The sequence below is a fragment of the Narcine bancroftii genome, chromosome 6 (assembly GCF_036971445.1).
Source record: "Narcine bancroftii isolate sNarBan1 chromosome 6, sNarBan1.hap1, whole genome shotgun sequence".
Lineage (NCBI taxonomy): Eukaryota > Metazoa > Chordata > Chondrichthyes > Torpediniformes > Narcinidae > Narcine > Narcine bancroftii.
The window spans coordinates 37,530,472-37,543,407 of record NC_091474.1 but is presented as its reverse complement, the minus strand read 5'-3'; the positions used below and the strand labels follow the sequence as shown (position 1 = coordinate 37,543,407).

The window sequence follows — 12,936 nt, the reverse complement described above, 5'->3', positions numbered from 1 at the left end:
TCAGATAATAGCAAAATTATTAGCAAACAGATTGGCCGACTGTGTACCAAAAGTAGTAAAACAAGATCAAACTGGATTTATTAAAAAAAGACGAACAACGGACAATATCTATAAGTTCATTAACTTAATCCATGCAGTGCAAGGAAACAAGATGCCAACAGTGGCTGTTGCTTTAGACGCAGAAAAAGTCTTTGACAGGGTAGAATGGAATTATTTATTCAAAGTATTACAGAGGTTCAACATACCAGAAAAATATATTAATTGGATTAAAGCATTATATAATGGACCATTGGCGAAGGTGACAGTAAATGGATATGTATCGAACCAATTTAAATTAAGTAGGTGAACTAGGCAGGGATGTCCACTATCTCCCTCACTGTTCATTTTAGCAGTAGAACCATTGATAGAACTGATAAGAACAGAAAATAAAATAAAAGGGATAAAAATAAAGGAGTATAAAATCAGTTTATTTGTAGATGACATCATAGTATACTTATCAGAACCAGAAATATCAATAAAAGAACTACATAAGAAATTGAAGGAATATGGAGAAATATCGGGGTACAAGATCAACGCAAATAAAAGTGAAGCGATGCCAATAAGTAATGTGGATTATGCAGAATTTAAAAAAGAATAACCATTTAAGTGGGAAACACAAGCAATCTGATACCTAGTTATTAGATTAGATAATAATTTAAGCCACCTGTACAAATTAAATTATCAGCCATTAATAAAGAAATTACAGGAAGACTTAGAACATTGGAAAGAATTACCACTAACATTGATAGGGAGGGTAAATTGCATTAAAATTAATGTCTTCCCAAGGATACAATACTTATTTCAATTATTACCAATTCCCTCAACAGAGAAATTCTTCAATTAACTAAAGAGAAGAATAAGGAAATTCTTATGGAAAGGGGTGGAAACCAAGGATAGCATTAGATAAATTAACGGAGTGGTACAAACAAGGTGGATTGCAATTACCAAACTTTAAAAATTATTATAGAGCAGCACAATTCAGGTATTTATCAGATTTTTATCAAACAAGGGAAAAACCAGATTGGACTAAGATAGAGCTAGATAAAATAGGGGAGAAGGTATCGGAACATAAACTTTATAAGTGGGATGAAAAGCTGGTGCAATATAAAAGCTCACCAGTACTGCATCATTTACTCAATATATGGAAGATTCACTTAGAAAGGAAAAAAACAAATTACCAACTACCAAAATTATTATTGACGCAAAATCAACTAATCCCTTTTACAATAGATTACCTTTCCTTTAGAGAATGGGAGAGAAAAGGAATTAAAAGAATAGAAAATTGTTTTTTGGGAAATAATTTATTAACATTTGAACAAATGGAAGTACAAATATGGAATAACTCATGGTACAATGTTTGCATACCATCATCTGAAAGCCTACTTAAAGGATAAATTGGGAAACAGACTGAGATTAGCAGAAGGAAGCAGCTTTGAATATGCGATTACAGAAACAATGATAATAAAAAGATTTATAACTAACATATACATCAAGCTGCAAGAGAAGGAAAATGATGAAATAAGCTATAAACCCAAACAAAAGTGGGAAAAGGATTTAAACATAAAGATAAAAAATGAAATATGGGAGACTTATGCTCTGGAACTATGAAAAATATAATAAACACAAGGTTACGCATGATACAGTATAATTGGTTACACAGATTATATATCACACCCCAAAAGTTTTTTTTTAAATGGGATCCAACATTATCAGATAGATGTTTTCGCTGTAAGAAGGAAATGGGAATAACAGTACATGCAATTTGGGCATGTGAGAAAGTGAAAAAATGTTGGGAAGATCTAAATCAGGTATTAAATAAAATCACAAAAAGCAACATACCAAAACATCCAGAGATCTTTCTTCTAAGTAATATAAGTAGTAAAGAACTAGGCCTCAAACTGAATGAAGCGCAAAAAAGATTTATTATGATAGCCTTAGCTGTAGCAAAAAAATGTATAATGTCAACTTGGAAATCAGAAGAGAGCCTGAGAGAATAGCAATAGTACATGGAAATTAATAAATGTATTCCATTGGAGAATATATCATATAATTTAAAAAATAAATCACATTATTTGAACAAATTTGGGAACCATGCATGGAACGTAACAGAGACCTTCACCCCTAAAATGATAAGAAAACAAAATGACTTGATCTAGTGTGTAAAAGTAGATGACACAATTTTCTTGTTTATTTTCATTGTGTGATGGCATTGTTTAATGGTTTTATTTTATTGTATATGTTGAACGTTTAATGGGTTTGGAGGGGGGTGGCAAGGTAGGGGGGGGAAAGGGGAGAAAATGCCACTGTATATTTAAGAGGGAAATGTTTATGTATTTTGATTGATATGGTTCACAGTGTGAAAAATTTTTAAAAATTAAAAATAATAAAGCATGACCATTGTTGTTTGCAAATAAATGCAAAGGGCGTGTTTTTCTGAAATTGAAAAAAAACAAGGCTCATCCTATGTTTCTCAATTTAGTGTTTTGTGTATCTAAATTGGGAGTGTTGGCAGATTTGAGAACTCCCCCTCCCCCTTGCCCAGCACAACAATGGTCTCTGGAACTGGAACTCTGCAAATGGTTATTCTTTCCTAATCCTTTGACTAATAAAAAATAGCCATACCATATTCTCCAGGCTGTTCAGTCTACTCCTTTCCTACTCCTGCAGAAAACCAGCTTCTTGAGAACCTTTTGGTTATTGACCTGCTCACAGGCTTGCCTTTTTTCATGTTGAAGATGCATAACAATAGTGTGGTGTGCAGAAAGAAACCAAAAGAAATAGAGAGGGAAAGTGAGTTTGAAAAATAAAGGGTAAGAAAGAAAGAAATCTGGTCAAGAAAGATGCCAGAGAAGAACGTGACAATGGTAGAGAGGTTAAGTCTTGGGTGAAGTAAGTGTTGTATTTTGTATTGTAAAATAATTTGGAATGTTTTTGGGCTTCAATTATGGTAAATTTGAGACTTGTTGGATGAGAAATGGTTGAAGTATTGGCTTTAAGAGATGTATAAAGAGGATCTTTAGGAAAAGTCAGGAGAAAAAAAAAGTATCTGAAAGTGGCAAGGGAGTGTCGTTTTAATTTTTTTCTGCCGATATGATTAACCAAAGGTTATTCCGAACGATGTTGTAATTATGACTCAGCCTGCAGAAGGTATGGATACACTTGGTAAATACTGTTTACTGTGATGCTGTACATTCACTGTAACATTTTGAATCTTGTGTCATGGGGACTCTTGGTACAGTTTGTGTCAATGGTCAAGGACATGAGCTCTTTTCCATTGGCTGCTGAACTTTGGCAAAAGTAAAAGTTGTGATAATCTTGTCAAAATTAGCAACTGGGCTTCTCTGTCATATTTGCTCACTATTGTATTGCTAGCCATTTCACCTCAACATCTGGTTAAACTGACAGCCCAGTGGTGGTTGTGGTTACTAAATGCAGTGGCGGGAGAGCACTGAAAATGGTGTCGAACAGGTGGAAGGAGGTGGAGATTGTGAAGGCTCAGTCAGTCAAGAAATGATGGAAATATTGGGGCTACTTTAAAAAAAAAATGAATATACCAGAAGCTGTAATATAGTACTTAAATTACTGAATTATTATCCAGAGGCCTAGACGTTGGATATGTTTAAATCCTGCTATTGTAGCTTGGAAATTTTATATTAGGCTAATTTAATGATCTTCCATTAAAAGTTAATATCAAGGACATTCACACAGAAACTTCCACACTGCATAAAAATCCTTCTGATTCACTAATATTCCTTGGAGAAGGAATCCTCCCAACCTCGCCTGGCTGATGTGTGACTTCAGTCGCAAAGCAATGTGTAGGGAGTTAGCTGCCACCTGAAATGGACCAATAAGGGACAGCCTATAAAAGTTGGCATTACCATCTCTTGTGAACAAACGGCATAATTATTTTGTGGACTGCACAGATAATTTGCAGTGTTTACCTATAATTCAGTTAACCTTTGTTCTATTTTATAGATTTAAATGCGAATTCTGTGACTACATCTGTGAAAACAAGAAGCTTCTTCTCAACCACCAGCTTTCACATACCACAGATAAACCATTTAAATGTGACTTCTGCAAGTATTCCACTATCAAAGAAGACTTCCTGGTTTCTCATGTTGCCATTAAACATACAGGTGTGCTTGCAGATGGAATTTTGAATATTTTTATTTTTACATTTTGAATATTTTTATATTCCAAAAAGTTCCAGTAAACAGAAGGATATTTTAAAATGAAATTAAAGGTCCTTGTGTCCTGTCCCCATTCTTCCTCGAAAGGCAGTGCCAACCCCTCTGTGTTTATACATGAAGTCTTTTAACATAGAATAAACAATGCTGGAACAGCTCAGCAGGTCAAACAGTGTATTTTATATAGCAAAGATAAAAATACATAACTGACATTTTGGGCTTGAACCCTTCATCAATGATGGAAAAATGTTGGCCGGTGTCTGAATACATAGGGGAGATGCATGGTAGTAAAGGTAGGAGTTAATAGGTGGAGAAGGGACAGTGGGCACAGCAGTACTATAAGTAAGGGATTGTAGAAGGCAGACATTTATAGTATTTGCTGATCGTCACCTGGAACGGGAATAAGAGTTGAGCCTTTCTTTAATCTGCGTTTGTTGTTTTATGCAATGAAAAACTGTTTGAATTATATTGTTTTTGTGTGCAAAATGTAAATTACAAGTTTACTAAATGTTCTAGTTTAAAATGGACAGTAGCACTTTTGATATATTGAGCTCTACAATATTTTTTTTCACATTACATTAAGCATTCAAGGCAACTGAACTTTTAATTGGCATAAAGTAAGGAGCATTAGGTAGTGTCAGGAAAAGGAGAAACATCTTTTTTTAAATAGCATTGCGAGTCACGCTAAAATTACGGAAATTTCATAAAGATCCATCAGTTGCAAAGTTCACAAGCTTCCCCCTGTAACTCAAGGGTACACACAGGACTGCAGATGCTGGAATCTGGGGCAACAAATAATCTGCTGGAAGAACTGAGGGTGTCACTCAGTGTCAGTGGGAGGAGCCCTTCATTGAGATGGAGAGCGTAAAGGGAGGTAGCTAGTGTAATGAGGACAAGGTGGAGGCCCTTGGATGGTTGCGGTGGATGGCTGCTCGTGGTATATTCTATTGATATGCTTCAGATTCTTGTAGCTGCCTTTCAAGTTTGGCTTAGCAATGAACTTTTAAAGGGACATATCACAAGACTAAAACTTTCCCAATTGCAATGGACTGTTGTTGAGTATTGAATAGATGTTCCAGTCAATGGGGCTGGTGAGTTATACTGGGGATGTGAGTGATTCTTGTCAGGCTAGTGCTAGATGGGAGATGAATGCAAAGACTTTAAGGCCAGTTGAATTGCCATGGCTTAGAAGAATATGGCCCAAACACTGGTTGAGTTCTAGGACTCTACAGAAAATGTGAAGAGAATGCTTATCTTTTTTGTGCAAGCGGGCCATGCAGGCTGTGCAGTATTGTAGCTGGGCAAGAGGTTACAGGGGATGTGCAATTTATGAATGTCTGCATTTTGTTGAGGAACCCTACTATGAAGTCTGTGTTACCTTCTCTTGTGGAATAAAGTCGGGGTGTGGGTAGCGATTCTGATGCAATGCGAGCAGCAGAGCGAGATGCTGCTGAGTTAGCGGTAGCCTTGTATGATCCTGAGGCTGAGAATTACCCTGATCTTGAACTCTACAAGCAAGGCATTGCAAACATATTTGAAAGCCAGGATGTGAAATCTCAAATCTCAGTGAGGACAAATAATCTGGTCTTTTAAATATGTTTACCTGAAACTATTGCAAGGTAAAATATGATTGTTCTTGACCAGTGAGTTCAAAGTCAATCGGGTGGAAATATTTTAGGCATTGAACTCCAGTATATTTTATTCCAGGTAGTTTTGTCCTGGGGAGGAAAAGATTTAATGGCACAGAGAACTTTTAGCTTGAGGAGAGCAATTCCTTGACAGGCATCGGGACACTCAAAATAAGGTGTTACGTTGTTTCTTAACTATAAAGCAATTACTAGGCTATCCATCTGAAACAAAGGCCTTGCATCTGGACAATGGTGAAGTAACAATTTTGAATTTAAAGACTAAAATGGAAGGATTAAGCTCTCAGGCTCATGAGGTTTGCTCCACGATTTAATAAAATTATGTTCAGCAACTGTGTTTCCTACCCATTCCTTTCATTCCTCATTTCCCTATTTTCCAAAAGCTTTGAGCATAAAAGTAGAGAAATGGAAAGGTGCATGCAGTCGGAATGCAGAAATCTTCCCCAATACTCATACACAAATAGATCGTTGGTTATGATTTTGACATTTTTTTGTTAGCCCCCAATAATCTCGACATCATCTTGTTGAAACTCTGACAGAATTGTTTCAATGAGATCACCTTTCATTCTTGAAAACCCTAGGGAATGTAGACCTGGTCTCTGAGACAGCTTTCATTTCTCAGGAATCGATTATTATCACACATCTTCTGAGGGAAGCATTCACCTACTAAAGGAGACCAAAATTGTTCACTGTACTCCCAATTACAATTTTGCTATAAAATTACAGCCATTGTACTCATTTACTCCAATCCTGTGGCAATAAAAGTTGATGTATAATGTATCTTTCCAATGGCCTGCTATGCTTGTACAACAGTTTTCTGAAATTAAAATACTTCTTCCTGAAGTGAATAATTTCATACTTCACTTGACCCTATTTTGCCCAATTTTATCACTAATTATTCTGAATTATATTCCTTTGTGACTATATAGCTTGTTTCCCCCACTTGAATTTATTAAAAATTGTAAGGAAGAAGTTGTGCTCTGCAGCAGTGAAGGTTAAATGCTACAGGTGTTGGTAATGATGCCGAAGTTTTCTGTTAACAAATCTAACCATATATTTTTTCCATTCTCTGCAAGACTACAAAGAAGCTCTGTATTAACGTTACAGACCAGATATTTGAAGTGAAATGATGGCCGAACCAATGCATAATGACAGATGGTGCAGTACATACTAGAGTTTGTAGTTTAATATGCTTTAATAAAGAAGTCCTGTGCAGAAGCACAATATTGATGATTTGGTAGAAATTTGTTCATGGGTTTCTCATGTAATAACTACACATTTTTCTAGGTGAGAAGCCATTTTCCTGTGACCTTTGCCACTTCAATACCAAACACAAGAAGAACCTGCGACTCCATGTTCAGTGCCGCCACCCAGAATATTATGAAGATTGGGCAAAGATCCATCCCGAGGAACCACCACGCAGGCGTCGGCCGTTTTTCACTCTCCAGCAAATAGAAGAACTGAAACAACAGCATGAGCAGATGCAGTCTACTCAAGAAAGCATCCGTGATACCATTGTAAGTGCAATTTTCTAGACCACCAGTGTGGAATTATTGCCACGTGTTTCTGAACTTGCCTGTCTGAATTATGGATGCTGTGCGTGTCTGAAAGGTGTTAGGTTTCTGTTTTATTATTGGGCAAGTGTTGGTTCTTTTGTTTTCCATTATTTTTATTGCTTAGAAAAGCTACAGAAAACTTTCAATTAAGTGCTTTGTAATTTGCAAATGTTCCCCTTACATTTTTCCAGAAACTCATTCAATGGTAGGTGACTCACCATGTCAGTTGCTCATCCTAGTCCATGGAAAATCCCTAAAAAAAAAGTTGTAAATTATAGTACCATAAAGGCTCAAAAGTTCCCCTTCCCCACTCTTGCCTCCCCCAAGCTTATTTCTCGTCATATTAATTCCAACAATTCTTTAGTCTTAACAATTTCAGTCTTAACAATTTCAGTGTTAAATTTGTGTTTCCACTCCCTCCTACCACAGTTAAACAAAACGTAACATTTTGTCAGAAGAATATTTCCAAAAGGCATTTTCAATTTCCTTTGAAATAAACTCCAATAGCCTGGGCACACTCAGGACATTGGTAGTGCCAGATGGCAGAATTTCCAGACCCCTGTATTATATGTTATTGCCTACTTAATACCCTGACATTTTAATTCATATTTTTAGATGTGGCACAGTATTCCTTTTCTTTTCAACTCTTAAGTTTAAAGAAAGTGTAGGAAACCATGGGGACAGAGGCACTAGTGAATTGAAGGGATTCCCAAGCAATCATCACCCGATGAGCTAAATGCTAAATAATTTCTGCATAGTGGATTCTAAGTTTCACTGTGTACGGTTTTGTAATTTGCGTAACTTGTTGGGGTTTGGTGGTTTAATTTCTGTAGGATTTTGCTCATTAAGGACTTTGAAGAGCTGACTCTTTTCCAGTGTAAACAATTTGACCTTGAAGCCCTCTGTACCTTTCTCACAACCATATTCTGCAAAAGTATGCACAATTTTCCTTGTAAGATTACTTTCATTTTTTTCCTTTTTCTGAGCTACTCCTATAATCAAGGAAATGATGGTTGAGTTGTAACCTTATGAAGTTCTTACCCTAACCTACATGTTATTTCCACTCCAATTTTTGCCTCTCCTTGGTGTGCTTGTTATTTTGAGAAATCTATCTCAGTTAAAGCTCAGTGAACCACACTTTCCTCCTGAGAAGAATGCACGTTCAATTTACACTCCAGGGACTTGACTGTGAATTTTAGATTGGTACACCGGTGCCCTCTGTGATTGGCAGTGCAGCTCTTTGGATAAAGTGTTCAACAGCAAAACCAGGGTCACATCCTCCTTCCAATGTGGACATGTAAATTACTCATTTCATTGAAGAATGGGAAGATGTCTCCTTTGTTCTGACCAATATTTAATCATGAGCATAACGATCTTGTCATTAATGTGTTACCTTTTCTATAATTACTTGCTGCTCCCAATGCAGGAAAGTACGTGACTGTGACAACTCTGATCCTTCAACCTACAGATTGATATTTGAATGTAACCATCACTTCTTCATCTGCAGAAGATTTTTCCTTTACCATTGAAGGAATAACTACTTCGTAGTTTCAGTGTATGCTTGAAAGGTCCTGTTTATTTCCATGCATGTTACTTTTAAACATCGGATAACCCCCCCCATGCTTGGGATCCCATCTATTTGCTCCAGGACATGCAAGTTACAGCACTACTGCTTGATGATAAATCAGTCTATTCCAGCTTATAAAAGTAAGCAGAATCTTCTAATTCAGGGATGGCCAAACTTTTTTGGCTGTGGGCCACATGCAGAAGAATGTAAGGAGTCACTGGCCGGAAGTCTTCAATCAGTTTGACTACAAGAAAAAAAAATTTTAAGACCAGAAGACCTCTGCCATTGAAAATTTATTTTATATCAAAATAACTATATGACACTACTAGACAGTTTAACTGTTGACATTACAGTAGTTTATTGATGTGATGACATATTATAGTAGGCATTTCTGTATCTGTTGCTCTTGCATTTAATTTAAATGAATATAATAAGACTTTTTAAAACTCATTCAAAATAAAAAGCTGGGGGCAAAATAAGAACAGGAGAAAAGATCAAGAAAGGGACATGGCCGTCTCCAACGTTCCTCCACAAAATCTCAGTGAATACAGCTCATGGCCCTTATTCTGATGCAATGTGTTCATCTGCAGATAGGCTATTAAAGTTAACAGATCCCTTGAAAATCAAACAAACCCACTTCCCCTTGACTTCTGTGGAAAAAGTATTCATTTTCCCACCATGTCTGAAACTTTTGGCATCCTCTTGCTGCTTTCTGTCTTTTCCATTCATGTTTAATCAACTGAGGTAATTTTTTTTTAACTGAGGCAAACTTTCTCATCAAGGAGAAACTTTGCAATCTTGGGTCTAGTAGCTGTTCAAAGTGGCAGTTGAAACTAAGAAGTGCAAAGTACCTATGCTGCAATTTATTGTTAGAGACTATGTTCTAATGGGCCATATTCAATTTTATTTTTAAAATGCACCCTAGGCCGCTTAAAAATGAGCAACGGCTGCAGTTGGCCCGGTGCTGTAGCTTGGCCATCACGGTTCTAATTAAATTGCTATGCTGGTTTTATTTGGTAGCTAAGTGTTTATAATCTTCACTTTTGATTTTTCATTATGTATTTTTATTAAAATGTCAAACCAGCAGGTAACTGAAAATGAGGTGGTACATGTACAGTTCTTGTTGAGATTCTTGCCATCATAAAGTCAGGAAACAAAACACAATGCTAAACCTATATTGTCAATGTATTTTTTTTTAAATGCCCATGTGTTTCAGATTCTACTTTTTGAGGGGGGACCTTGCAAACCTTCACTCACTTTCTACTGCTAACAAATTTTGCTGCTTTTGGATCCAGTTATTTATATTTGTTTATTGTGGATAGACTTTCCTGTCGTTTGCTCTATTTCTAAACCATGGTGATTTGATTTTTGTGGGTTATATTAAAGTAAGAATATTACAGTTTTTATTCCAGTTAATGCTCATTGATCTTTGTATGAATAATCTCGTTGTGTAACTTGTTTGTTTTTATGGCCTTTGGCTGCAAATTGATCATCATGTTTTCCCACACCTGAAAATTGCAAAATAATTTTCTTGGTCGGGAAACACCTGAAAGCTGTTGTTTTCTATTCAGAATTTAGTTTCTTGGAGTTGAATTTTTATGTTCATTTTTTATCTGTGCCCTACATCAAGATAACAGAGTTTTCATCTATATTAATAAATACCACAAACAATGGAAGTTGCAGATAATCCAAGCTATTGCTAGTGCATCATGGTTAGTAACCACAATTAATTGTGTTTGGCTTAGTGAATCAGTGAAGACGAGCAGATGAGTTCAATATAGTTAAAATGGGAAAAGCATGGTATTCAAGTGCAGAGAAATTGGAAGGGACCTAGGGGATTAATCCCTTACAGTTAAATGTCTTGGTACAGTGAGCATTTATGAAGGCACACTGTATGCTGAGAACTTGAACAGGAGTATAATGACAATGTACCATAGTTTTGGTATCATTTGGAATAATGTATGCAGCTCTGCTTGAAGATAGCCACGTATTGGAGGGGTAAAACATTTGGTCACCCAATTTATTCATGGGATGAGAGGTGTTCTTCCCTTGGAGATTAAACCAACTTGGATTATAATTAATTCTTGGGATCTGGGCATCACTGACAAGGCCAGCTTTTATTGCCCATCCCTCATTACTCTTGAAGGTACTGGTGAACTGCTTTCTTAAACCACTATATCCTTTCTGATGAAAGCCGTCCGACAGTACTGTTGATTGGGAGTTCAACACTTGGTCCTAGTGACAATGAAATGGCAAGATAATTCCATGTAAGATGATGTGCAAGTTTCAGTGCTCCTAGTCTTCCTTAGTGGGAGAAGTTGGTGGTTTATTAGATGCTGTCAGAGTAGCCCAAAGAAGGAACTGTAATGTAATTTTGTATACTGTACACATCATACCCATTATGGAGGAAGATAATATTTGGGGAGGTGGATGGTGTGTCTCTGGAATTTAGAAGAATGGGATGTGATCTCACCAAAATATGCAAGGACTTGACAGGGTAGACACAAGGATGATATTTTTCCTGGCTGTGGTGTTTAGAACTAGGAGTCATGGATTCAAAACCATTGAAAATAAAGATGAAGGGGAGTCACATGATGGAGTAGTGGCCGGTTGGGTAGAACCAGCCCTCTCCAGAAAAAAAGGAAAAAAGTTAGGAAAAGACAAGGCTCAACAAAAATAAAATATAAGAAATAGAAGATAAAGTTACAGAGAAGAGAAAGAAGATAGCACCCAAGAAGTAGAAAGTAAAAACAACCAGAAAAAAAGAAAAGTCACCAGAGAAGAAAGAAGTCCTTACCTGCATGAAGGAACAGGGAGCACCCGATCCCCGAGGTTGATGCCTGCCCTGCGGAGTCACGACCTCCTGACCGTTGGACTTAAAAATGGCTCTTGGAGCCAAACAAAAGTGCGCAGTACGCAATCAAAAGAAAAAGAGGACACCGACAGGAGGGGGGGGCTCAGCAGAGGAGTGGGCAGCCACAGTGCGACCAGCTGAGGGATGCCCGACACCAGGGCGCTTAGCTGGAGGATGGGGAAGGCAGCAGGGGAGGGAGTGAGGAAACAGACGAGGGAGAAAGAAGGAGAGGTGACTGACAAGAGGATCAATGGCAGGAGGCCCAACAGACGGGCAGCCCAGGAGGGGAGGACCAACAGCAAGAGGCCCAGCAAGAGGAGGCCAGACAAAGAGATATAAGCAGCCCATCAGGAAAAACAGAAGAGACACAGACACAAAGAAAAGAAGAAGACACAAACACAGGTACAGACACAGAGAAGAGGAAGAAGAAGACCAAGATCTTCACAGAGAAATAGAAGGTAAAACTGATGGACAGAATATAGATAAAACTTTTTTGAAGAACAAATGAGATCATTAAAAGAATGTTTATCATTCAAATTTAGTGCAATTAAAAGAAAAATGAAAAAGCAGAAGAAAAAATGCAAAGTTTAGAACTGGTTATGACAGAAATAGGGAAAAGAGAATGTGGAAGAGCGGGAAACGGCTGTAGAAATGGAAGTAAATGACTTAAGAGAAAAATTGAAAGAGCGACAAAAAATTTAAAGACACAAGAGTTGTTAACTCAGAAAATTGATATGTTGGAAAATTATAGTAGGAAAAACAACATAAAACTAATGGGCCTGAAGGAGGGTGAAGAAGGCTCAGACATGAAGGAATTTATAAAAGGATAGATCCCGAAGGTTCTGAGAATGACAGAAATGCAGGAAGAAATGGAAATAGAAAGGGCATACAGAGCACTAGCTCTGAAACTACAGACACATCAAAAACCAAGGTCCATCTTAGTAAAATTTTTGAGATATACGACAAGAGAAAATATACTGGAGCAGGCAAGGAATAAAATTAGAGAAGATAATAAGCCATTGGAATACAAGGGTCAAAAAATATTTTTTTACCAAGGCGTAAGTTTTGAACTCTTAAAGAGGAGGAG

The 12,936-nt window shown here is 37.0% G+C and overlaps 1 protein-coding gene across 3 annotated transcripts in view; it reads left to right on the top strand.

Annotated features, from left to right (window-relative positions):
* The window catches only part of znf335 (zinc finger protein 335), a 91,231-nt gene that overhangs the window by 42,774 nt on the left and 35,521 nt on the right, over positions 1–12,936 (top strand). For all 3 annotated transcript variants that reach the window (XM_069884652.1, XM_069884653.1, XM_069884655.1), the window contains 2 exons: positions 4,015–4,175; positions 7,160–7,389. In XM_069884652.1, the coding sequence (XP_069740753.1) occupies positions 4,015–4,175; positions 7,160–7,389 (391 nt within the window). The remainder of the gene's footprint in view (positions 1–4,014; positions 4,176–7,159; positions 7,390–12,936) is intronic.